At 43.0% G+C, this 27,965-nt stretch overlaps 1 protein-coding gene across 1 annotated transcript in view; it reads left to right on the top strand.

Annotated features, from left to right (window-relative positions):
* Positions 1-27,965, top strand: part of PHACTR2 (phosphatase and actin regulator 2) — a 155,705-nt gene that overhangs the window by 95,294 nt on the left and 32,446 nt on the right. The window contains exons 2-4 of the mRNA XM_086632021.1: positions 9,534-9,701; positions 19,075-19,155; positions 22,603-22,755. Of these exons, the coding sequence (XP_086488147.1) occupies positions 9,534-9,701; positions 19,075-19,155; positions 22,603-22,755 (402 nt within the window). The remainder of the gene's footprint in view (positions 1-9,533; positions 9,702-19,074; positions 19,156-22,602; positions 22,756-27,965) is intronic.

Below are 27,965 nucleotides of genomic sequence, written 5' to 3'. Positions count from 1 at the left end.
ATTTTTGGCCAGATCACGTTCAAACCTGTATAATGGGATTGCTGAGTGTTTGCCTGTTCCTTTCTTAGGAAGCCAAAAGAAAGGAGCTTAAACGTTTGGTTGAAGAGGAGGAAGTAGTGCAGGTGTTCTGATAAGGACTGCACGATGCCAAAGTGTAAATAATTTGCCAACATGTGCTTGTGGGCACGTCGCAAGCCTAAGGTCAGGTCCGTGTGTTTATTCAGGTCCTGCATGAGAGATGTGGTTTAGTCACAGGCTGGGTGGCCCTGACTACCTGTATCACCTGCAGCATTTCCAGTGTCTCCACAGAGTGCCCTACAACCATAACTTTGCTTTTTTTTCCATAAAATTGACCCAGTGGGAGTGAAAAGTATACCATGAAGTAACTCTGAAGCTGCACGTTGCGTGTTGTCTGCGTTTGGGTTACATGAGCAAGAGACAACTTGCAGTAACTGGTGTGATAATGTGATAGCCTCTAACTTGACAAAACATCTAACAGTGCTTAAGTTGGTTATTGTGGTTAAGTGGTTATTGTGACCAGAAAAAAAAAATAAAAGAGCAACACTTAAGGCAATTCTAAAGCAAAGAGTTCTGTGCTTGAGCCCAGTGAAGCAGCAAGCATGTCTCAAGCCCTGAAGATAACGCTGTTTTTTTCCTGCTCCTTGTGTCAGGTAGTAGGAAGTCAGGGTGAAGTCCCCTCCTTGCTTGCTGGGGACCAGTGACTTGAGGGGTGAGGGCTTCCGGCATAAGAGACAGCTAAACAAGCTCTTCCAGGCTCGGAGCGAGTTCATCCCAGGTGTACAGGTGAGAGTGAGAAGTAGAATAAATGCATGTGGGAGGCAGCACCATTGCTTGGGACTTTGCTCATGTTCCTCTTCTGCACTGTAGAAGAGGACAGCGTGGCTGAGTGTCCCTCTGAGCCACGCGACGTTTGCTCTGAAACGTGGAGCTCTGGGCATCTGTGCTATCGCTTTCAGGGGGAGCACAGGCTCCCCTCCTTCCCTTGGAAGTACCTGTGTAGCAGCAGCTGTGCTTTTTGCAGAGCTTAGGCAGGGACTGATCACAGGGGCAGAACAGAGTATGGCTTTTTGTCTCCAGATGTTATCCCAGGAGGGTCCCCTCCGGCTGTTTCAAGGCAGCAGCCAGCATCCCTCTGAAGTAGCCGCTGCCCGGCCTGTTGAGCTCATTGCCAGCAGGAGGTCCAATTAACATTTTGCAATATTGGCAGTTCCATATGGAAACTACCATTCAGCCGCCTACATTTGAACTTCAGCTCTTTCCTTTCATTTAATTAAAACACAATCAAGTCAATTAGCTCATGACAGAGTTTCCCCAAAGTTAAACTCCAGATGTATGGCAAGGCGAAAGCATTCGGATGCCAATTCGTTGTGCTGCTCGGAGGTAGATTATAGCTCTCTCATTTGTCAGTTTATCCACTGGGGATTAGTTGCATTTTTTTCCCTTCCAAGCAGAAAATAAAAAGGGAGAAAGAGAAAAGACTTGTCTTTCCATCTGGTTCTGGTCAGGAAAAATCGATATAACATTGCAGAATTTGAGAGATTTGTTGAAAATGGCATTGATAGTGTCAGAATGACTTCTGGGTTTTAATGACCACATCAAACATTTTACCATGCAGTGTTTTGATTATTTTCCAGTAAGCTCCAGGAATAAGCAGCTTACCGTACTCTATAACAAGTCCATGAGTTATTGTTCTTGTCACTAAATGGGGATAATATGCAGCTGCATAAACGTGTTGATTTTGTTGGCATAAAATCCATGACTTCCAACTCTGTGCCCTTTGGCAAGACTGTATAGAAAATCATAACGCTGTCAGGAGAGGTTTTGAGGTCTCAATAAACCAAAATGACTTTTGCAGCATGCCCCTGCAGGGCAGCTGGGTGCAGTGAGAGGAAGAGAAAAGAATAACTGTACTAGCTAACTGGTAATTAATAAGCATAGAAATCATTCAGACCCAAACCCACACATAAGGCAGTTTTGAACTGAAGCCATTGCATCTTCTGTTATGTTTTTTAATTCATTTATGGTTAGATGTGGCAATGCCCAAGTCACCTCTATTAAAACAAAAAGATCATCCTCACACACCTGAAGGGTGATGTAGAGATACTATGGCAATACTGTGAGATACCTAATGCTAGTGAAAGTGTTAGATGCTGGCACTACCTTAGCACCTCGATATCGGTAGAGCACTTGGTTCTGTGCCTTTTTCCCTCTTGGTCATGTTCGCCAGCGGTGGGGAAGAGGAGAGAGGCTGGAGGCAGATAGAATCATAGAATAGTTTGGGTTGGAAGGGGCCTCAAAGATCATCCAGTTCCAACCCCCCTGCCATGGGCAGGGACACCCTCCACTACACCAGGTTGCCCAACCTGGCCTTGAACACTTCCAGGGATGGGGCAGCCACAGCTTCTCTGGGCAACCTGTTCCAGTGCCTCACCACCCTCAGAGTGAAGAATTTCTTCCTTATATCCAATCTAAATCTGCCCTCTTTCAGTTTAAAGCCATTGCCCCTTGTCCTATCACTACACACCCTTGTAACAAGTCCCTCTCCAGCTTTCCTGTAGCCCCTTTAAGCACCGGAAGGCTGCAATAAGATCACCCCGGAGCCTTCTCTTCTCCAGGCTGAACAGCCCCAACTCTCTCAGCCTGTCAACTGATCATTCCTTCATCTGGCCCCCCTTCTTGACAAGGATCTAGAGCAGAACTGCAGTGCAGGTGAGGGAGTATTGGAGGGCAAGTGGGTGGGAGAAGGAATTGCAGCACCCAGCAGGGTGGAGAAAGAAGAGAACTTGCCCCTCTACTGGCACCATCTTGTACTTAACAGCCCAATGTGAGAAAGAATCCCTTCAATATATATCCCAGTGCTCCAGCCAGATTAGGTCAGTTGTAGAGAGCTGTGCTGGTGAGGAGAGTAGAGAGACAGGGGAAAGAAAAAACGCTTCTGACTACTTGTTCGAAAGGTTTAATAGCATTGCAATCCTGTGATGCTTTTTTTTTAGTATGAGAAAGATTTGAGTGATATTGTATGTGCTTGCCTAAAGTACAGTGACTTTTCCTTGCAGAAGGTCCACGCACCTTGCATGACTGATGGTGTGTATGAATTCCTGCGTCTTTGTAAAACAGGGAACTTAGCTAACCAAGTACAGCATCACATTCCTTCTTGTGTTCTCTCTCACTCGTGGCTGGATGGCCCCAAAACTGCTTTCTGCAGACGACTGTGACTCCCACTCCTGGATAGCTTGTTCTTCTTTGGGAAGGGAAGGATAGTAGATTTCCACTCTATTTGGTCGGGAAGGAGGAGGAACCCAAGCCTTCCACCTACCCTGTGAATGCTCTAGGCAAAAGCATGCTTGTTTTGTGGACTTACCCAGGTTCGGGCACTTGGTATGTGCCAGGCTGTGTAGCACTGCCAGGTTCATGGCTGGAGCATCCTGGTATCCTGGCTGCAGCTGTGAAGCTGGCTTAGGCTGCCTGCCCAGCCCAGGCACCAGCTCCTGCCCCATGCCACAGCCCGCTCCTCGCCCAGCCCTGACACTTCAAGTGTTTGTAGGATTGTGCTGAAGGCTAAATCACTGAAACAGCCCAAAATAAAAATAGCCTTTTAAGAAAGGAAAGGGGGAGGCGTTTTTGGTTGGCGTCATTCAGAGATGTACTTGTGATGAAGCCCAATGAACAGTTGTGTTTTTACAACTGCAGGGATGGCATATTTTTTTTAGGGTCAGAAATGAGCAGATGGAAGTGCAGAGTAGAAACTTCCCCAGCTGACTTCATCACCAAAGCCACTCTACTGTGAAGCTCCAGTCTGGGATGCTGTTTTACATACAGAGAAGCAGAGATTTCAGATAGCTTTAATGTCATGAATTATGGCATATGTACCTTCAAGAGTCAGGGAGCATCTGATCAGAGTTTCTTAGGCTCCCAATAGCCCAACTTTTGACATACACACCTAAATTCTGTCTCATTTCTTTTCTTGGATGCCACCCTAAGTGCTTTTTACATCAGGATCTCAAGAACAAACTAATTAAACTTCATTTATTAGCATTGATTCCAGTGTACTTGTCAGCTTGGAGTATCTGTAAGACTGAATTAAAATGATTCATGTTTTTCGTGTCATGCATAGTTGTTGGCCACACAACACAAAACTGTTTAAAACACCATTCAGATAAGAATTATTAAACAGCAATTGTATAAGACATTCCCTACTAGATTACAACGAAGTCTATCTGATAAAATCTTCCTCATTGGGACTAAACGTGAATGTGGACTAACATGAGAAAGAATCTTAAAACTGTTCAAATTCAGTAAGGGATTCTTCTAAAGCAAAATCTTTTGAGTATACTCCTGTAGCTAGCTACTTGATTACTCAGGTTTGACCTTTTCCAAATCATCAGTGCCTCAAATTACTAGTAGTAAACTATAAGCAAGGAATTTTGATCTGATAACTATTGAAATATGGTTCTAGTAGAAAAAGACTAGTATAAGTGCCTCATGGTGTGTTGTTTGTGGTTTTTTTCCCCCGTATATCTTGTATTACTCCTAATATTCAGTTATGAGGTTGGCTTCTTCTACTGGCTTTCCACTTTCACTGCCAAGAGTAAAAATGCATAGAAGTAAAAACACAGAAGCTTATGGCATATATGTAACTCTCTTTCTCTGATCATGAGTTTTCTTGAAGTCAAAGCTTTCAAAAAATGGTCTTACCGTGTTCCAGATGGAAAGGCCTGGAACCAGCGGGATAATAGCTGTTTACTTCAGAGGAATTTATATTACACTTGCTTAAAATGATCTGATGGGTATTTTTTTTTGGTTTCATTTTGTTTTTGTGAAGTTAGTTGTAAGTTCTTACTTGAAGAAGGTGTTAGCATGTGTCAGTGCTGCCACGAAGAAAACTATGATGAATTTGCACACCTGCTTCAGCCGCACAACATCTCTGGAGGCTGAGAACTCACTCACAGCAGAAAAGTGTCTCCTAGGCATCTTCAGAGATCGATGTTGCTTATTACAAGTAGCCTTCCTAGGATAAGCTGTGTTCAGGCATTTCCTTCTTTTGGTGTTTATTGGAAAGTTGGGGTCACCCATGAAGTGATATAATCTTTGGTGGCTGCCCATGAATTTGGGGAGAGGCTGTCCTTTTTATATCCTTCGTCGAGCTCGTGGCTTGTGCCAGCATGATTTGGCTTCACAGTGTCTCAGTTGGTAGTGTTGTTGGACTTTTACAGCAAGATCTCATCTTCATGTGGTGTCAACAGGCATGGTCCAGGTACTTCTTATCCTTCTTGTGTACACTTTTTATCTGTCAGATGTAAATCTACACCTAGGGCAAGAGGACTGGAATATAATAACATAAACTGTGCAGGTAGTATAGTCAAAAGTCCTAATGTCAAACTTAATAATGATATTTATTGAAGGCAATGAAGTGACTCACCAGCTTTTTGAAGATGGTGGGAAGAAGGTAGGACTCCAAGACATTATACAAATAAAAGAATAACACAAGTGACTGAGCTCTTCTAATCTTGGAAAGCTAAGATGTTTCCTTTCATCTCAGTGAATATGTATAATATTTATAATGATTAATAGAAGGTAGTTAGGCGCTCTGAAATGAAAAATACACTGCTTTATTCTTAAATGGTACATGGCCTACAAAGCAAACAGTGTAAATCTTAAACATCAATTTCCTGCTGAGTGTTTCAAAGAGGAGGAGTAATAGCTTTTGAAGAGATCTTTCCATAAATGTTCTTCAACGTCATTGCTGAAATTGTTTGGTGTTTTTTTTTTTTTCCTAGGCAGTTTATTGATTGGTAAAATATGCTACCTTATGATTGCTTTTGAATATAAATAATTCATTTTTTCTATAAATGTTACTTTATCTTAGATTATTTCTGAAATCAATCTGTGATGTTTGGCCATGCTGTGATTCCTCCTTTCTAGATATATATTTAGGTCCTTTTTTCAAATGAAGGAAATGCTACAGGGTCAATGGTTCAGTAAATTCCCAAGTGTGAGCACTTGTTGAACTCATTTGATAAACCAACGCCTCATTTTATTGTCAGAAGGAGTTAATGCTGAATCCTGTATTCAAAAGTTGTAGTCTTCCCAAACAGAATTATTCATCACTAAATGGATTCCGTTTCTCATATGTTAGCTCATTTGAAGCAGATAGATTTCTTTAGCTGGAATGAATGTGATTATTTCAGAGTTAAACACTTTCAGCAGAGAGCAGAGCAGGGACTGATGCAAATCCATGTTTCTCTGTGGGGAGATATAGGAGCCATAGTCTTCCTCCATCCTTGCTAGTAGGCACTGGAGGAAAAAATTTAGATGAGTCTTGTGAAAGTGGTTGCCTGCAGCAGACTGGACTCCATGAGCCAGGAGGATTTGAAAAGATCTATGTTTATAAAGACGGTGCTGTCCGTCACCAGGGTGCAGGCTCTCCACGTCAATAACCCAGCCTTTCTGAGCCAGTGGGACAAGAATGTGGGGTTTGTCCCACTGCCTCCAAGGAGCGGGTAGCCTTGCCCTCTAATGAGCTGATGGACTGCCTCTGCTGGTGAGATAATGCTTGGCTCCTGTCCCAGGACCAAACTGGTCAGCCACCAGATCGTGGCCTCTTTTCTTCAGCACTTCGCTTTTGATTCTTTGGATTTACTAGCACAGATTGCACTGAGCAACCGTGTCTTTCCCCATCCTTTAGCACCATGGGAATCTTGATTGGGAGGGACCTCAGGAGGTCACTCAGTCCAGTCCCTTGCTCAGAGCAGGACTGGAGAAGAGAAGGCTCCAGGATGATCTTATTGCAGCCTTCCAGTACCTAAAGGGGGCTACAGGAAAGCTGGAGAGGGGCTTTTTACAAGGACATATAGTGACAGTACAAGGGGCAATGGCTTTAAACTGAAAGAGGGCAGATTTAGATTGGATCTAAGGAAGAAATTCTTCACTGTGAGGGTGGTGAGGCACTGGCACAGGTTGCCCAGAGAAGCTGTGGCTGCCCCATCCCTGGAAGTGTTGAAGGCCAGGTTGGATGAGGCTTTGGGCAACCTGGTGTAGTGGAGGGTGTCCCTGCCCATGGCAGGGGGGTTGGAACTGGATGATCTTTGAGGTCCCTTCCAACCCAAACCATTCTATGACTGTTACTGACAGTAGGTGAGGTCAGCCCTGGCTCACCTGGCTGAGCCTCCCGAACCTCCCAAGACCAGCTCCCGTGCTATGCTACCCACCTTCTGAGAGTATTTTCCTTACCTCTAAGCTGACTCTCCCCAGCCTCAAGCTATGGCCCTTGCTCCTTCTTATATCACCTGGAATTGCCAAGATAAATTTAGCCCTCCAGTCTTTGTAACTATCCTCCAAGTAAATGTACTTCTCCCATAGATCCGTAGTTTCCGACAGAGGCTTCTGTGTTCCATAGGGGATTCTACAAGACAGGCAGTGGCTGTGAGCCTAACCAAAACTGTGATCCCTAGGCCCGGGCAAGGCACCTCTGCACCTTTTGCTGTCGCATGCCTCTCTCTTTCTGCAGAGCTGCTCACTGCCTTTGGTGGTCTTCTCATCCCCACCTCTCACCCGGCTTCTCAGGGTCTGTAGGGTGGTGGCTGGTTTGTTTTAAGGGAGTTTCAGCTTAAAAGTCCCTGAAGATCACCCTGTTACGTTCTTGAGGATGCACAGGTGAGAAAGCTGGGGGTTTATGCTTGTGCAAAGGGTAGATGTATCCAGATCCTTACCAAGATCTTGGCTTTTTACATATGAAGCCCGTTTGTGTGCCTTTCTTCCATCTCCTCTCCGTGTTACAGACCAGAAAGTGCCCAAGGAAAACACTTAAATAAAAGCTTTAAATTCCAATGCATTTGAATAACAGTAATTTATCCTGGAGAAGTTTTCCATTTCTCTGTTCCATCTCTCTGACAGTACAGGATTTATTATATTTTATGGCATAACTTATTCAGATTTATTGATTTAAATGCTATCGTTTTCATACAAATTTATCTCTGGTTTTAACTTCATAGACTTCAGTGAAGTTATACAATGGATCTTTTTTTCTCAGTACTTTATTTCAAAACATTGGAAATAAAATTTCTTGGACTCTGATTGCATTACATCAGCTTTCTGACAGAAAAGATTATTTTTTTTTTTAGCATCCTGGATCAATCTAAAGTCTAGGACAAATATAGGACTCATTAAATGCCATTTGTCTGAGAAACAGAATAATAAGATTGCACCATGATGTTATGTTGCCTGAATATGTATCTTTTTAGCAGCTAGGACACAGGACCAGGATTCAGGAAGCCATTTGGCAAACATAAAATTAAGCACTTAACGATTCTGTGGTTCGTATTTTCCATCTGTAAAATGGGGACAGTGATATTTCCTTCTTTGAATAGCACTTTCTGATTTAATGATCTATGATTATCATTATTACTGTTGACAGTGGCATCAACTCTGTTCCGAATTGGTTATAATTAGAATGTTCAGATGAATGAAAGCAACTACAGAGCCCTTGTGCCACAAACATTTTTAAGCCTGTGATTAATTGTATGCACGTAAGTAATCGCAGTTACTTCAGCCAAGCTGCTCATGTGAATAAAATTAAGCACATTTCAAGTGTTTGCAGGACCACGAATGGAAGGCTCTAAGAAACCTTAGTTCTTAAATAGAAATAGATAATAATAGACTTCTCAGGGAAATTTCCGGGAAATTTATTTTAACTGTATCATAGAATCATGGAATGGTTTGGGTTGGAAGGGACCTCAAAGATCATCCAGTTCCAACCCCCCTGCCATGGGCAGGGACACCCTCCACTACATGTTGTGGAATGAGTCTTAATTTGGTTCTCAGAACTCGATGGAACAGCCGTTGATGATGAATATTTGCTTTCCTATCACTCAGTGTGTTTTTGCAGAAAAGTAATCCTTCCTTAAATTTTGGTTACCACCCAAAAGCTGCTTGCTAAGTACGTTTTGTTAATAAGCCGCCTGAGTCACGGCAGGCTGTGCTGTGGAGGACTGATTACCAGGGATATCAAACAGACCTATTTCCTGGTTATCTTTAGAGCTTTATCTTTTTTACCTGGCCAGAACAGTTATCTTTAGAGCTGGCTTAAGAAAGAATTCTTTTTACTTAGCAGAAATAGTTTATGTTTTTACATTTTAAGAGTTGAGTTTTCTATATGATGACAGCAAGTTATTCAGCTTTACCAAAGATAGGGAAGAAGTCACCCAAATATGTGTTGAAAGAAATTTTCCAGTAGTGATGGAAAACTGCAGAAACATGCAGATGTGCCAGACGTGCGTCGTGAGAAGCAAGTTCTGTCCTGCTGCAGCCGAGGTGCTGAGCAGCGGTGAAGCCTGGGGCTGGGCTTGTGACCAGGGGCTGCAGTCAAAAGCCCTTTGGCTGCCTCTGGAGCAGAAAACACATGGACCTTCACACAACTGACTGTTATCTGTGGTTTGGATGGTGGAGGGGTTTAGCTATTGGGTACCATTTTGCTTTCTATCCTTCAGTTACCTTTACTTTTCTTGTTTATACAGTTGATGGTTTGGATAAGGCTTCAATCGCTAACTCGGATGGACCAGCCCCAGGATCCCAAACTCCCCCCTTCAAGAGGAAGGGCAAACTCTCCACCATTGGCAAAATCTTTAAACCTTGGAAATGGCGGAAGAAGAAGACTAGTGACAAATTCAGAGAAACGTCAGCAGGTATGCCTGTGGCCCTTCGGTGGCAAACAGTAGAAAACACTGTGATGACTTTGCAGAGTAATATTTGAAAAGCTCTTGGAGCTTGTTAGGTGCCAGGGGTTGTTTAGACACAGTGTTGGACATACAGAGAAACAGTTTGATCCTTGGCAAGGAAAACCTAACCTTGTTCAGCTTCTGTCCTGAACCTATCACCAAAAATATGCAGTTTGTTTGCTTACTATGTGTTATATATGATATTCTTTTGATATTGACAGTACTCTTTTTTTTTTAACTAAGAAGCACTAGGCTTTATATTGCATATCCTGGAATATGTTGGAAATGTCTCTATGTTCTCCTTATAGTCAGTGACTTGGATTATGAAACAAACCTTGCCTTCACGGGGACAGAAGTTTGGTCTGTTCAGAGGGGAGAGGCAGACTTGATCGTGTCCGGCAGAAGAACGAGGATCAGCTTTGCAACCACTGCCTTCATACAGGCTGCCCTGCCCCTTTGCTCCCCCTTGGCAAGGCTTGAAAAATGGTCTAAAATTACATGCTGAGGTTGAATTATATTCGTTCTGAAAAAGAGGAGGATTGAGGGCTGGGATTCAGTTGCTAAACACAGTTGCTTGGTGGCACCTGAGATGCTCTGGGGTGTCCTAGCTGCTCTCCTAGGAGGTTCTGCATCATATTTGCCATCCCTGTGCAGACATCTCCAAAACCCTGGGACATCTCAAGTGACTGTAGACACCCATGTTTAGGAAACTGAATGCCACCCTGCGTATGTGTGTGTGTCTGTGTGTCACAGCTCTGGCCAAGCTTTCTCCACAAAAACCCCAAACTTCTGTTTTGGGATTCAGACATATTTGATGCTGTGCTTTTCTAAACTTGAGCCTAATTAGAGTTCAGGGAGCATCTCTGAGCTCTTCAGATTCACTACCACAGTGCAAGCCCTCTGTCCACTGTCTTCCATGGCTCTAGGTGATAAAACCAATGCTGATCTCCTGAAGTGTCGTCAGTAGGCTCTCCTGAACTCTTAGGAGTGTACTGTTTGACACTTTAAACCCATAGCAACCCCTGACAATTACAGCAAAGAACTCCGTGGGTTTGCAGTGTAATTTCTGAAACATGCTTTATTTACACAAGAGGCAAAAAGAAGCCATCTCCTCTGGTGCCATCATCACTCCAGACACCAACTGAAGTTTTGGACAATCTTTGCGAGATCCTCAAACCCTTCTCTCAATCTCTCTTCTCTTTTTTTTTTTCTTTCTTTATTTTCCTGGGTACCCTGCAACAAAAGCCCCACAATTTCTTCCACTACTGCAATTAAAAAAATCCCCTCGGTCTGCTATCTCCTTCATCGCTTCCAGTTTTCTTCAGCTTCCTCAGTACTTTTATCACATTGCTAAAGCAAAGTTATTTGTAGTTAATGACTCCAACTGCTACTGTTGGACAGGTATGTGATTTTATATTCAGTGAATTCTCCAGAATGAACGTAGGCAAAGCATACGTTTGTATTTCTTTTATAAAAGGAGGAAATTTGGCACAAAGAAATTAGGTTCAACGTTTCCAGAAGTGCCTCCTTAGTGACTTGCTTGTACTTAATTTGCTTGTCTTGTTTATGGTGGTGTGGTCCCTCATGTCCTTTCAGCGGGGTGGAGAACCCACAGTTCCCATTGGCACTGACTTCAGATGGAGTAATTAAGGACAATTTATCCCAAGGTGAGCACCTGAAAAATGGAGATACGCCTAACAGTAGGTATAATGGACAGAAAACATTAAATAATTTCAGAACTGCAGTGAAAATCACGCTTTAGAATTATGCTATAGATACAAATAGACAAACTTTGAGCCACAAAATCTCTTTTTCAGGTGCCATTGAGCTACAGTGGTTTGTAATAAGGACTGTTATCTCTCCCCTGAACCTTGCAGCATTCATATACCATCAGAGTAAGGTACTAGTAACATCACAGCAGACTATGTAATTCTCATGTGCATAGCTCATTTTTGAGCTCTCAGTGCGTAGCTGCATTTATTACCCCTTAGGGAAGAGTTGATTATTGTTAAGCAGTGTCCATCCTAACTACCTCGAAACTGATTTTCCAAATGATAATTTATCTTCCCAGTTGTCTCAGCTGTGTCTGTTTACTTCCACTGCCTCCTGTGTAGTGGCACCAGTTTTGTAATGAGCAGATCACAAATCTGGTCCAACTAAAAACAAATGCAGCAAAACATAACAAGAAGTAGTAGTTTTTACTCTTCTGCGAAGGTTACCACTTGGATTTGTGTCCTGGCATGGTGATTACAATCAGTAAAGCACACCAAAGCAGAGAGGCAAAACAGGGCCACTCTTTTGGATGACTTCTTAAAATTTAGACAACCTAATTTTTTTAGTTTCAACCGTGATTTTGCAGCACTGCCTTTCAGATTTGGAAACTAAAAGAGTAATATAGACCTCCTTGTCTGTTTTCCAAGTCTGGCCATACGTTCTGTCCTGTGCCAGCAGCCAGTTGTGGGCTAGGTAGATCTTCCATTCATGCTGGTTGCCCAGTACTAGTACTAGTAGTGCTCGTAGGAGTGGACCAGCCTAAGTCATTTTATGTGTTGACTTCCAGTGCCCTCCTGCAGTTCCTCCTCTGTCTTGACCAGAAATGCAGATTTCCCCACATATTTCCATATAGAGAATAATAGGGATAAATAGTACTGTTCTGCAGCACTAGACGTAAGGGGTTGTGTCCCCAGAAATCCCAGAAACAGAGTGCCAGCCTCAGCTGCATCATGAACAAGCTGTATCTTTTCAGTGTGAATCAGGTTAGCTTGCAGTGAAAGCATATATCTTTACATGTTTGCAGACTATTTCACTGTCAGGAAGCCCCAGAGCTATAGGCAGATATTAATTTGCTTTTAAACTCTATGTACCTAAGGTATGGGATCACTTATGTTTGTGTACGTGCTTCTGGTGAGGCTGGGATTTCAAATGAAAACTAGTTTGGATTGCATTCAGCCTGCCTCAGATGGTAGTTTCAAGAGGCCAAAAAAAAAATTAAAAAATACTTATCGCTGTATTTCTTGAGGAAACAGACCCAGGACTAACAGAGAGTGAGAAGATGCATTTACTTGGCAAGTTTCTTCTTGCTGCATTCTAACTGACACAGCAGAAGAAACTCGCTTATCTAACTCAAGAAAAAAAAAATGGGAAACCATCCATACAAAATAAAAATCCTACAGGAAATCCTTTTCCTCAGACTACTCTATCAGAGATGTATTTATGTTATAGAACAGGGTACGTGTGTGTGCGTGCATCTTACAGGCAGGAAGCTGATTTCCTGGCCTGAAATCATGGGGCAGTACCATGATCGTCACATTTATTGCCTGTTCTTTTATTGTTTTATCTGATTTTTCAATAGGCTTTTTGAGATAGATTCTTGCTACAGCCTTGCCAGGGCATGTACCATGCAGTGCTTTGACAAAATCTCAAGTGACTCTCTGCTGCTAGCAACTGAAAGATGTTCATAAATACCACAAACAAATACCACAAACTTAAAAAAAAAAAAGATGGAGAACTAGATGTGGAAGTATTTGTGCCGATGTGGGAATGATGGTTGGAATTTTTTCCTTTAGCAACATATTTTCCATGCTGTATCTCAGAAAATCTGTTCTCTGGGCACTGGTTGTATGCTTTCTGCCTAGAGGGCTCTCAAAATTAAGTAAAAACAAACAGAAAATGGCATCATCTCAAGGGTTTCTCCTCTCCGCAGTGTTTTGCTGCGAAGGAAAAGAAGGCAGCAGTTTATGTCTTGGCACGAAGTAGATGCCACTTCAAAGCTCCACTGCAAGGCTGTATGTAGACAAGGAGCAGAAGGCCATTTTAGCTCTTACTAGGTCAGAGAAGAAGTAAAAATCGGAATTCTCTTGAAAGAGCAAAACTCAAGACTGGAGAGTATCCAGAATCTCAGAGCACTCTCTGGTCAGAGAATGACTTTTAGGACTGCCTGGGCTTTGTAGCTGCTGAATATCACTAAGCAGTATCTTGCGAGGGGATAGTAAGGGAGGGATGGGAGCTCTTTTTGAGGTAAGCTTTTTTTATGATTAGTGTTCCTATTATTTGTGTTGGGCTGAAAATACAAATGTTTGTTGAGTCCCTTGGGCGAGTGAGATTTACTCAAGTAAATGAGGGCTGTGTACAGCGTGATAAATTGACACGCTCACTGGCAGTTACCCCTGAAGTCAGGGCAAGCTTTGCTTTTCACTGCAGTAAGGAAAGGGTTTTGACACGGGATTTTTTGAGTCTGCTGGAGGATGATGTCTGAGAGCGGAGCCTACCTCACCTCAGCCTTCCTCAGCAGGCAAGGGCTAATAACCAATAACTAATAACCAATCGATCTCAATACATACATGTATACAGATGGAGAAATTGCTAATTCCATTTTATTATTGCTTAATATTATAGACAATATGTTGATGTTAGTGCTGAAATATTACATGTATTCATGCTTTATCATATACACACAGATATGTTAAGATACACCTATTCACAGGTACATACACACACACATTATTATATGCACATATGACAGAAGAGCTTTGTAGTAATAAGATCAGCTGGTCACTCAGCTTAGGGATGTCCACGTGAGGGTGGTACAGCTAACAGTATTTAGCAGGTATTTGTTCTAGGATAGTGCTAGTCATCTACTCCCGGGTGAGTAATAGGTAAAAACTTGTAAGATCAGAGGTTGCAAAAACAATGATCAGCGGGAATAGAGGGACAAAAGTGTGATTATGGGAGAAGCAAATGGCTAGTGTATTGTGGCAAGTTCCACTAGAAGAAGGAGGAGAAGAGAGATGGGTCTGTGTTTAAACTTCTTCAAGTGAAGGAGAAAGACCCAGATAAGTCGTGACAGAGGTGGTGAGAGGAGGGAGCATGCCAAGCAGGACAATGGTAGAAGCACCAGACTGCAGCCTTCTCCCTGTACTGAACTCAGGAGACCGAACTATTTCTAAGGTGACAAATCATAGAATCATAGAATGGTTAGGGCTGGAAGGGACCTTCAAAGGTTATCTAGTCCAACCCCCCTGCAAGGAACAGGGATATCTCCAACTAGATCAGGTTGCTCAGGGCCTCGTCCAACCTGGCCTTGAACGTCTCCAGGGATGGAGCATCCACCACCTCTCTGGGCAACCTGTTCCAGTGTTCTACAACTCTCATGGTAAAAAATTTTTTCCTGATATCCAATCTGAATCTACCTCCCTCTATTTTAAAACCATTACCCCTTGTCCTATCACAACAGGCCCTCCTGAACAGCCTCTCCCCATCTTTCTTGTAGGCCCCCTTGAGGTACTGGAAGACCGCTATAAGGTCACCCTGGAGCCTCCTCTTCTCCAGGCTGAACAGCCCCAACTCTTTCAGCCTGTCCTCATAGGAAAGGTGCTCCAGCCCTCTTATCATCTTCGTGGCCCTCCTCTGGACCCTCTCCAACTGGTCCATGTCCTTCTTATGTTGGGGGCTCCAGAACTGGACGCAGTACTCCAGGTGAGGTCTCAGGAGGGCAGAGTAGAGGGGGAGAATCACCTCTCTCAACCTGCTGGCCACGCTCATCTTGATGCAGCCCAGGATGCAGTTGGCCTTCTGGGCCGCAAGAGCACATTGCCACCTCATATTGAGCTTCTCGTCCACCAGTACTCCCAAGTCCTTCTCCTCAGGGCTGCTCTCGATCCATTCACCACCCAGTCTGTATTTGTGCCTGGGATTGCCACGACCCAGATGTAGGACCTTGCACTTGGCCTGGTTGTACTTCATGAGGTTGGCACGGGCCCACCTCTCCAGCCTGTCGAGGTCCCTCTGGATGGCATCCCTCCCTTCCAGCGTGTCGACGGCAGGGACACGCCGTCGTCACGTGATCCCCATATGATCCCCATCCCAGGTTGTTCAGGTAGATGATAACTTTCTACAGTTGTCTAAGCCATTAGGTCAGCAGCAGATGGCCAATGCTCATGGTTTCACTTCTGTCGATTAGATATTTTGAACCATAAGTAGGCAATTCAACTAGAATTCCTATGCTTTGGGTTGGTCTTTTTTATTTTATTTATTTATCACAATTTTAATGTGAGAAATTACACCTGGAAAAGGTACCTCAAATTGAACACCTAACAAATGTCAGCATGTTTGACAACATGACTTAAATCTTTCTATGCCATAAGTTGCTTATCTGTACAGTCACAGTCACACCTTTGCATTTCTCACGTGGGTGTCAAGGAGAAAAACATGTTGTCTTTGGTTCACTCAGTTGCTGGGGTGAAGTTTGGGAAAACGAGGAGTTTTCTGTTCAAAGGAAGGTTTAGGTTTTTCCTCTAATGCATTCTTTGCCCCAGGTTGAAAGGTAAGGTTAAAAGTTTAGGCAAAGAAACTGCTCACTGAACGCAGTACAGTCTGTATCGTAAATGAGGCAGGGATGGCAAAAGTAAAACATATAACCAGTAAATAAAAGCTGTAAAATCTGCACACCCATCAGCCTTCGTTCAAACATTCCCTGGCTTATGAATGCTTGACTTTGTGATCTCTTATTTTAAGAGAGTTTGCTGAAACATAACAGTAGTCAAATGTAATTAGCTCAGCTGAGTGCTTTGAGACCCTTAAAGCTCAGTGCAATTGGGCTGTGATAATCAAAATACTTGACTGTGTAAATGTGAAACGTATTGTGTAGTCCAAAGTCTGGAATAAGCAATAAATAGTGATGATGAGTCCACCTTGGCTAAGTAGCACCCAGTATAGGTTTGTAAGTAGACAGGCTACTCGTTCCTCTTATTCAAGGAGATATATTTTTGGTCACTTTGATATAAATTAAAATTCTGCCTTTGTAGGAATCAAAATTATGATGCTTATAGTGAATACTAGCATGGTTTCTAATGTTCTTTCCATGGGCCCAATAATATTTTAAATAAATTATCTTTTCAAGCTGAATTAACTGAGTTTAATCATTTTTAAATAAAACCACCACTCATGGCTAGCATTTTAGATGATGAAGGATAGGGACTTAAGCTTCTTATCTGTTCATAAATTTTCTGATCTGTGAAATGGAGATACTTATGTCTAAGGGATGTTATGAAACCTCTGTAATGTTAATAAAATGCTTTGAGGTCTTCCAGTAAAAGTGTAAGGAGTTAATGTCTTTTAATGCCCATTGACATTTTTCATGATAATTAATTTGATACGGTTGTTAATTCAGTGTTTTAGAACTGAATTCAGTGGTGTAGAACTGAAAAAAGATATCATCCTGAAAACTAGAGACAGACATTGATGGGAGGTCCGATTCTATATTCTTGAAGTTGATGGAAAGAGCATAATTGATTTCAAGTGGTACTGGATTAGGTCCCACAAATAAATATATGAAAGATCATCTCATTTCACTCACCCCAAGAAAACATGTAAAAGGAAAGCAGAGAGGAAAACACAGTAGGAAGTAAATGATAACACTGAAATAATAATAAGAGAATATATATGTTCACCTACATGAAAAGCTCTTTGCAAGAATAGGCCGTGCTTCTGTGCTTTGTTTGCCACGCCAGTAACATGTGCGACACGCAGTTGCAATTCATATACCTTATAGAATCACAGAATCACAGAATGGTTGGGGTTGGAAGGGACCTCAAAGATCATCCAGTTCCAACCCCTCTGCCATGGGCAGGGACACCCTCCACTACACCAGGTTGCCCAAAGCCTCATCCAACCTGGCCTGGAACACTTCCAGGGATGGGGCAGCCACAGCTTCTCTGGGCAACCTGTGCCAGTGCCTCAGCACCCTCTGAGTGAAGAATTTCTTCCTTATATCCAATCTAAATCTGCCCTCTTTCAGTTTAAAGCCATTGCCCCGTGTCCTGTCACTACACGCCCTTGTAAAAAGTCCCTCTCCAGCTTTCCTGTAGGCCCCCTTAAAAAGTACCTTAAAAAGTAAGAAAAAAATAGAAGAGCTCCTGCCTAATTTAGGATCAGGACCCAAGGCAGTCTAACCTGATCCGAGTTCAGGCTACCTCTCCCCAAAGAGGCTACTTGCCATGGACAGTCTGCAGCCACGCTCATGGGTTCCTTTACATTGTCGAATGTGATTGGAATGCTGTAAAGGTTGGACCATTAACCCACGAAGTACCTGAGTGTATAGACACAAACTGAATGCCAGCTTAGATGTTCTTGTGCCAGTACTTCTGTTCCACCATCCCCTTCCCTGGCAGAGGAGGGGAGCGGGAAGCTGTGAGCTTCAGGCATCTGAGTTCAGCCGTGTGGCTGTTTGCCCCAACTGGGCTGGCACACGTCGAATGGCAACGCTTCTTGCAGTGTTTAATCTGCATACAGCAATTAGACGGGCCCTAGAGAGTAATTGGGTTACTGAGTGTTTGAATTAGTTGATAAGATAAATAACCCTATCCCATAGCACTAATAGGGTGAAGTCCAGCATGGCTCATGCCACATGCCCTCAGCTTGAGGTCCAGACACCACTTGGGTTTTGATGTCCATATGTAAACAGAATCAGGATGGGAGATTAACTTTTCCTAACAGTGAACACAGGATTTTATGAGTGATGCTCATGTTTTACGGACCGTGCGCCATGATTCCGTGGATCATTACAGTGGCCTCCCAGATCACTGATCGTAACTGTTTTGGTTTGGCAGTGGGGTGCAGTGGGGAGTTACTCTATTTTGCCATCCATAAATGCTTTTCTCCCCTATAAAACTATTTAGCTTTTTTTCCTATGGGAAATAAACATAATAATTAAAATGCTTCATGTCACAGTCTTTTTTCATGTGTTGTATGATTCTTTTTTTTAACCTGAAAAACAGGATGCTGCATTGTTTTCCATGAAAGCCAACCAACCTGGATGAGGATGTTATTCCCTTTTAGAACAGAACTTTCTAGTGTCTGTTTAAGATGTTTTGGTTTTTTACGTTAAACTAGTTTGCATGTCATAAAGACTAACCCGCGAGTTGCTTGCTCTGAGCAGGATTTGTCTCTCCCAACTTAAACCATTTACAAAGCAGATGGAGGTATCTCCAGCTGAGCTAGCCATCCCAGTCCATGGTAAAGAGGTCCTTTTATGTAGTAAATACCTATGCTAGGATGAGTTCAATTTCACTCTGGAATTACTTTTTTCCATGGACTGTGAAGGAAGTCTTGTGGAGCCTCGCTCAGCTGAAGGCCTTGGATCAGATGAATCTCCCCTTCTGTGCCTGAAAGTATGGGAGAATATTTTCAGAGAGCATCCATAAAACCCCAGACCACTTCTCCTGCAGAATCAGACGAAACAAGATTTCTCAGGGTTTCTTGAAAATAAAAATCTTTTTCTACGTTTTTCACAAGCGTCAGCAGTACGAGAATAAATCTATTCTTAACTGTGCTTTTTCTTTAGTGTTGGAAAGGAAGATTTCGACCAGACAAAGCAGAGAGGAGCTGATAAGAAGGGGAGTGCTGAAGGAAATGCCCGAGCAAGGTGATAACATGTTACCTAGAGTTTAGCTCCTAAGTGCTGAACATGGATGATGAAGCCACTATTGCACTGGTTCCGTGTAGTATAAATAGGTAGGAGGAGACAAAACTGAGGAGTGTGAGAGGTAATTTGGGCCAGCTGACAAAAACTCATGTTGGAGTGGAGAGATTTGTGTTCTGTAACTGCTCTTGCCATAGGTCTGCCTTCGGGTCATATCCTTAAGTATTTTGATGCTCCCTGTAAATGATGTTACTCCTGTGGTTCCTATATTTTGCCAGAATTTTGTTAAGTTAGTGATTACCCTATTTTTTGAGTCAAGGTCTGCTGTGTAAAGCAACTGAGGTATAATATGAGAAATTTTGGCTGAAAAATTAGAGGCTTTGGGATCCCCAAGCAAACCAGTAACATCACTTCAGGTATCAAAAAGTACCAGTGCTGGGATCATACAAATCCCACCACTGTCACACAGACCACGTTCACAAATGGCACAAACATGAAACTGTGGGGAAGACACCACTTGTTTCAGAATACTGTGAGGTTTAGTAACTGGTTTTAACCAGAATTTGTGGCTCGAAAAGCATGAGTAAACCATGGTTAACACCTCTGTGCTACATCTGATTATGTTTCTAGTGGTGGTCTTTCTAATAGTCTTGATCTTCTACAAAACTAGATCAAATAAAAGTCAAGTGAATAAAATGATTTCCCGTATCTTAAAATTAAACCATTCATCATTTTATCAAGGAGTCTAAGAACTCCATGATTTCCAAAAATATTTTTCTCCTAGAAATCGTGTTACTCTGCCTGAGCTAAAGAATCATGGAAGTATCAACGTGTATGGTTGGGATCATACACATGGATATTTCGAAGTAAAGGGCTTGTTTGTCGACATGTGACATCACTTTACAGTGTTTTGCTAATTGCCAGGCTATGGCATTTGGCATAGCTGGCTTCTGACCTTGTCTCTGCCACTGTCTTTGACTTAAAACGAGAAATGCAAACTCTCCATGATTCCATTTGTCCCTCTGTGGATTTGTTACATCTTTTTGCGACATGCTTTACTGGGGAGCTGCGTGACTTTGTCCGTTGGTGGTTGTAAATTGTGTTTAGACTGCTGGGGAGGTTAATGACATGCATTAACGTTTCAGGTTGGTTACAGTCTGAACATAAATGCTATCATTTGTGCTAAAAGTGCGTACGCTTTGGTCATCAGTGTCCTTGACTCTCTGCTCCGCTCTTAAAAGGTGATGGGACTTTGGATCCCTTACAGAAGTTGAGCAAAGTGAGAAAAAGTTGTGAAGATGAACGATTTTCTCCCCTTCATGCCGTCTTAAGGCAGCTATCAATCTGGACTGTGTTGCTTTCATCACATTGTGCTACCTGTCTGATGAAAATTAGAGTTTTTAAGGAGCAGTTTGAAAGAACCCAGGGTTGGCTTGAAGGTGTTAAAAAAAGAGAGACAGAAAAGACAGTAGTTGAGCGATGTGAAGGCATTTAGAAGGAATGACTATGGAGATGAAAGCTGGATGGAGAGTCTTGAAATGTGAGAGGCAGGATGTGGGAAGAAGTGACTGTTTCACATGGGATGAAGAAGGAATAAGTGCAAAGTGCCACTTGGAGGCAGGAGGTGTTTGCAGAACCATGACATGGATAAAAGGTGGGAATGCCACACGTGGAGGCAGAGAGGAAAGAATGGATTTACGAACATCTGGAACAAAGGAGCTGAAGAAACTGAATGTTGCAGTAAGGTAAGAAGGAAGCCTCGTGCAACTGTGAGCTATAGTGAACGAGGAAGAACTTAGTTTTTACGCATCAAGTTGATGTTAGTGTGTGGGTGAGAACGAAACCAGCAGCTTAACCCATGCAGCAGGCTAAGGTGGCAAGAGAGAGGCTGCATAATTGTGTTAAAACCAGGGAACTGCCAAACATCCACGTCTGATAACACACAGCAAGGAAGAGGAGGAGAAAAGGAGAGCGGAATTACCACAATTAATGAAGAAACCACAGGAAAAGAGATGCCAGGTAGGTTTGCATAATTTTTGGATGGACAGCAAGACAATCCTGCAGAGGGAAAGCAGTCATCTACATGAACTGCAGGTAGGGTGTGAGCAACATAGGGATCACAAGCCTTAGAAATGACCAGAGAAGAAGAAAATCTTGGAGTGACCTCACTTGGAGTATTGCGTCCAGTTCTGGAGTCCCCAACATAAGAAGGACATGGACCAGTTGGAGAGGGTCCAGAGGAGGGCCACGAAGATGATAAGAGGGCTGGAGCACCTTTCCTATGAGGACAGGCTGAAAGAGTTGGGGCTGTTCAGCCTGGAGAAGAGGAGGCTCCGGGGTGACCTTATAGCGGTCTTCCAGTACCTCAAGGGGGCCTACAAGAAAGATGGGGAGAGGCTGTTCAGGAGGGCCTGTTGTGATAGGACAAGGGGTAATGGTTTTAAAATAGAGGGAGGTAGATTCAGGTTGGATATTAGGAAAAAAATTTTTACCATGAGAGTTGTAGAACACTGGAACAGGTTGCCCAGAGAGGTGGTGGATGCTCCATCCCTGGAGACGTTCAAGGCCAGGTTGGACGAGGCCCTGAGCAACCTGATCTAGTTGGAGATATCCCTGTTCCTTGCAGGGGGGTTGGACTAGATGACCTTTGAAGGTCCCTTCCAGCCCTAACCATTCTATGATTCTATGATTCTATGAAAATCAGCAGCAACTTTAAAATGTACGGAACAGAGAACAGAAATCAGTAAATAACAGAAGAGAGAAAGCTGTGAGCCAGCAAGAGTATGTAGCATTTCTCAGGAATAAAGAGACAAATAGAGAAGAGAAAGAAGGGTTTTTTTTCAGGATTAAAAAAAACTCATAGCTGAGGTAGTCTGGGTAAGTGAGTAAAATATCTCCAGAGCTGGGAAAGAATTCTACTTGCAGAATTTAGTAATGGTATGCTACGTGATACAGGAAGACCTCACCTTGGTTCTCAAGACTGGACAATGACTTTGTGACCTGTTTTATTCATTAACTGGGCACACATAGTCTGAGAACCTCTGTCTGAACTCCTGGCTGATGTACCTACTGGGATGCACTACTTGTCCAGATTCAAGGCCTGTTGGGACACATTGAAGCTCCATTGTGGTCCGTGCACACGTTTCTTTGCTGTGCAAACCAAGGTGCAGGGAGGAGGAGAACGGGATGCTCATGTGTACAGACACGAAGTTGGACCTGAAAACCCATGTGCACTTCCAGGGCCACAACTGCAGAGGTGACCACCTAAAGAGCATGGAAGCCTATAGAGTTCCTTCACAGCGTTAACTTTTCAGAGCAGATCTGCAGCCTGACATTTCACATTTCAGTAAGTCTTTCTGCTTTGCTTCCATGGAAACTTGGAAGCAGAGGGATGCTGTGTGTTGTCAATAGGGGCTAAACTAGACAATAGCTTTTTAATTTTCGTTTCAGATGGTGATGTAACAGTAAATTTTGAAACTTCAAACGGACACACCGTAGCCATTGGTGAAGAAACTATACAGGAAGAAAATGTGCTAAAAGCCAGTGGAGATAATGGTGCTTTATCAGAGAAAGCATTAGAAGGAAAAAAAGAAGATCAAAAAGGTAAATGAACACATTCTTCACAAATTGTTTTTCACCTAATTAAAATATTGACATGTTCTTCCATTAGCACTAATACATGCTGTGAGTTCTGTTCTGCCACAAGGATGCCAGCAGAACAGACCGAGAAGATAAGACTTGTGAAACATCAGTATTTCATCACTGGTAGGCATGCCTTTTACTGTGGTTATAATAAGGTCATAAAGACAAGCATGGTCTGAGCGTGAAAATGGGTGTGGGGATGTTAGATTTCTAAATTAAATGTGAGCCTTTCCTTGTAGCCATGGGCAAGCTTTGGTTTCAGGTTTTCCTTTTGTGAAAGAAGACACTCAGTGCATCTGCATCACCTTGCTATATCATTGTAGAAGTGGCTCATGGGTTGAAAGTTCAAAAGCGTTTAAGCCACTTGAAAACCAGGTATCATTTTGAAAGTAATTTCAGCAACTCATTCCTATTGGGTTTTGTTACTTGCAGACCAGCTCTTCAGAAACATTCAAGGGGCCATATCACTACTGCAAACTGAACCTCGGTCATTTATGGAAAATGTCTTTATAACTAAAGGATTTTCCAGAGATGAATTGCAGTAAATGCTGCTAAGTATTTAGCAGTCCCAAAATCCATGTTAGTTTTGTTACCTTTTCTCAGATCTACGTGGGTAACGAGTTTCACTGGGTAAGAAAAAAAGTAAAGATCAATGCCGAATCACAGGGTTTGGGCCAGTTTTATTTTCTTTCTTTAGCCTCTTGAAAAATGCACCACTTCTTTTCCCTGTCAAAAAGTGTTCTTAAATACTATTCTATTTATTGGATTTTCCTAGAGGAAAGAGCAAACGTACAAAAGATCAAGAACTTCATGGCTCGTTGTTAGACTGAGAAGCCTTTCCAGTGTCTTCTAGTGACCTCTACCTTGTGATGAATGAGCCTCTGGAGGTTGAGAGGGTCGGTTTGGCTAACACAAAAATTTGAATTCTTCTCTGAGCTATGTAAATCACTTGACTATGTAAAAAGTGGCTGGATGTCCAAGGAGAACTGCCTTTCTTGTGAGATTTCTAGTACTTCCTGTCTCCCAACAAGACAGAAATACAAGATTAGCCTTTTTCATGACATTTAAATACATCTGTCTTTTGGTGCCAACTAGAACCAGATGTGTATTGGGTCAGGGAAAAAGAGTTATAAAAGCCATGGAAAACTGCTTTTAGATGGTTCAGGTTAACTTTGGGGTTAGATCAGACCACTTACTATTTTACACATCCTTAAATACAGCTTTTTGGAACTGTCAGGTCTTGGAATTTTTCCGAAGGTACAGGGTTTTTTTTTAGAAATGCACATTTCTATGTTGAAATCCCCTCTAGCTGACTTTGCAGAATGTAGAACTCCAATGAAGCAGGAAAGGTCCAGTATCTATTTCAAACACATTATTACACTCCGCAGTCCCTATCTATTGTGTTGACCTTACGAGGAGAAATTAAAAATGATGGCTGTACAGGAGTAGACTCAGTACAGAAGAATATATAGCTATCACTCCAGTCCCTCTCAGAAAATGAAGTATATGTGGAGGAGGGAGAAAGAAAACAAAAAACGAGCAAACTTGGTATTCTAGGCTTCATAAAATGTCAATATGACCTCATGGAAGATGCAAAACACTTCAACTATACTTTCCTTTAGCATCTAAACATGAAGTTCTTCTACATGTAAGCATCTTGAGTCCCCTGAAAAGAAACAAGATAGATTAATTGCAGAGGAATAGTCTGCCCCCCCCAAAAAAAAAGTGTTAAGAATCAATTCCATGCATCAGCCACAGTGTTAAACAATGCAAATCCAGTACAACTCACTGGGTAGTCATTGTGAATCCACTTCAGTTATTCTTTACTTCATAGCACGTTAAGCCAGTCTGTTGAACTCAGAGGAAGAGTAAGGCCCACTGCATCCCATAGATGCATCTCACCTGACAGATTAATCCTCGGTGATTTTTTTGTGGCAGATGCAGTTGGTACACGTTACACCCACACCCACTGGCGCAGCAAGGAGTAGAGTAGAGGTTTGCTGGTGCTGGCAGAGCATCGACACCGGAGCTGGAGCAGGAACACCTAGGTTTGCTCTTCTGTGCAAACCATAAAACGTACTGGTGTGTCATAGAATCATAGAATGGTTAGGGCTGGAAGGGACCTTCAAAGGTCATCTAGTCCAACCCCCCTGCAAGGAACAGGGATATCTCCAACTAGATCAGGTTGCTCAGGGCCTTGTCCAACCTGGCCTTGAACGTCTCCAGGGATGGAGCATCCACCACCTCTCTGGGCTTGTGTCACATCACAACCCTCCGTCTTGAGAGCTGACATAGGTGGAGTGACCTCTAGCTGGATAATCTTCAGTAATGGGTGCAAGGAGTTCATCGTTAGTGAGGCTAATGTTAGGCTTTTTAGAGTCCTGAACTCTTACGTGTAAATCTTGAAGGAAGTTATATACACTTTCCATGTTTATAAGACCTGAAGACAGGATTAATTCCTGCTGTTTGGCAGCATGGTGTGCTGCAGTTCCAACTCCGGCTGAATCAAAATGTTCCAGAAAATGCAGCTCAGCCCCTGAAAGTTATGAGGTTATTTTAAAACGCTTTTATGAAATGGTGGTGGTCTTTATTTGTTCTCTTGTTCTAGGAGGTCTTGAAAATGGCCTTTTCATATAAATATGATGATGGCTGCTGAACTGGAAGCTTAAAAGAGCAAGTGATACAGGCACATGGTGATAATACGGTGAGAGTTGGCAGCAACGCGTGGTCGAATGTGGAATATGTTACGAGTTAAATTAAAGGGAAGAAGTTTCGGCACGAGCCAAGGAAGTACGGTGTCAACAGGGCAAACAATAGGCTCTACCACACAGTGTAAAAGTGAGTTTAGCAGAAGCGAGGGAAGAAGGCAACCCCTCAAAACTGTTGCCTGTGCTGCCAGGCAGTTCCATAAACCATGTGTGATCTTATAGCAGCCTTCCAGTACCTAAAGGAGCTACAGGAAAGCTGGAGAGGGGCTTTTTACAAGGGTGTGTAGTGACAGGACAAGGGGCAATGGCTTTAAACTGAAAGAGGGGAGATTTAGATTGGATAGAAGGAAGAAATTCTTTACATTGAGGATGGTGAGGTACTGGCACAGGTTGCCCAGAGAAGTTGTGGCTGCCCCATCCCTGGCAGTGTTCAAGGCCAGGTTGGATGGGGCTTTGGGCAACCTGGTGTAGTGGAGGGTGTCCCTGCCCATGCAGGGGGGTTGGAACTGGATGATCTTTGAGGTCCCTTCCAACCCTAACCATTCTATGATTCTTTGGTACCCATCTGCTGCCTGTCAGCTCACAGGTGCCTTTCGTATTTGCTGAAAAAATTCTCTTTGGCAGTTTAACAGTGTAACTGTTACTGTTTGTAGTAATGATGAGATGTCAGTCATCCAGGCGAGGTGTTTAAAAGGAGATTTCTCCTTTATGGCAGGATAATAAGAAGCTGGTGACAGTTTTACATAAAACAGGTAATTGATGGATAAAGCTTTGCAGATGAGAAATCAGAGAAATCTTTTTCCTAGATCATTTATTCACGTTATGTTTGTACTGGGTTGAGTTCTGAATTCTTTTGTTTTGTGTTGACTAAGAACAGTCACTAGCATTGTTTGCAGAAAACGAAGAGCTCAACTGTAGCCATCCTCTGTGAGCACCCTGGAAGGGACACAGAGCAGAGAGTAGACAGGCAGCATGTCAAGGTACACCCTGGTTGTCTGGGCAGCAGACCAGACTGTACCATGTGAGCTCCTGACCTGTGGTGCCTGTCTGCACTAGCCCCAGCAGACCCCAGCACTCCAGGTTCCAGGTGGGGTATGAGCATCGCAAGGAGCCTCCCTGCAGCGGTGTTGGAGAAGACCAATAGCCACATCAGTAGAATAAATGTCAAAATTGTCACTGTTTGCCTCCCTAGGTATAGGGCTATAGGTAGCATGCTGATGCAGCATGTGTGCTGCATGTTGTAAAACCTCCTAGTGCTGCAGCAGAGCTGCTTTTCTCCTTTCCACCCTCACAGGATGTCTCTGGCACACAGATGCACCAGAGAACCCAGAATTTGAGTCTCAGTTCGGTTTGTAAACTTAGTTCTTACTCATTTTTAGCATTACCAAGCTAAATCTTTTAATGATTCTGGTAGATACTTCCACGTTTCATTGTTAGCTTGGGCTTGAAGAAGCGAAAAGCTCGGTAACCATTAGCAAGATACTGCCTGGAAAAAAGTAATGAGAAGTTCCTTTCTGCATACCATTAGTCAGGTGTGTTAGATGCTGCTCGGAAAAATAATTGCATTGCAGGAAGCCAGAGCTCTGTTGCAGATGCTGTGAGTGTTGTGGGTGGCATGGAGCAGAAGCTTCTGAAATGTTCCTATGCCATTTATAGCAGAGGACTGATCCTTGCAGGTTTTCTCATGTCCTTCAGTGAAGGAAACCATTTTTAGTCCTGTTTCCAAATGAATTCAGAGGATACAGGCTGAGAGAGTTGGGGCTGTTCAGCCTGGAGAAGAGAAGGCTCTGGGGGGATCTTATTGCAGCCTTCCAGTACCTGAAGGGGCCTACAGGAAAGCTGGAGAGGGGCTTTTTCCAAGGGTGTGTAGTGAAAGGGCAAGGGGCAATGGATTTAAACTGAAAGAGGGGAGATTTAGATTGGATATAAGGAAGATATTTTTTACATTGAAGGTGGTGAGGCACTGGCACAGGTTGCCCAGAGAAGTTGTGGCTGCCCCATCCCTGGAAGTGTTCAAGGCCAGGTTAGATGAGGCTTTGGGCAACCTGGTGTAGTGGAGGATTTCCAGGGTTTCTAGGAACTAGATGATCTTTAAGGTCCCTTCCAACCCTACCATTCTATGATTCTATACCTGCACATAATGTTCCCCCTCTCCAGGATAACTCTAATCTGAGAACTGGTAAAGGTTTCAGGTCTCAGTATGTTGGGTTCAGAGTTTCTTTCCTCTGTACTTTGTCTGCTCTCCCCTTAAGTCTGCTGTTACATTTAATCTTTTCTTTTTCTTATGGGTAACTTTAAAAAAGCAGGTTGGAGGCACGAGCTCTGGTCTTAAGAGTGTGCATCATTGCTAACCAAGACTTTAGTTTGTCTACCAAGGAATGTTCTTCAAAGTCAAATTTTCTAGGTCCCTTTTCTCCGAGGTCTTTGCTTTATTCCCCCAAAGTGAAACAAAACCTGTTGAAT

This window comes from Tauraco erythrolophus, chromosome 2, assembly GCF_009769465.1.
Source record: "Tauraco erythrolophus isolate bTauEry1 chromosome 2, bTauEry1.pri, whole genome shotgun sequence".
Lineage (NCBI taxonomy): Eukaryota > Metazoa > Chordata > Aves > Musophagiformes > Musophagidae > Tauraco > Tauraco erythrolophus.
This window is presented reverse-complemented; position numbering and strand designations above follow the sequence as displayed.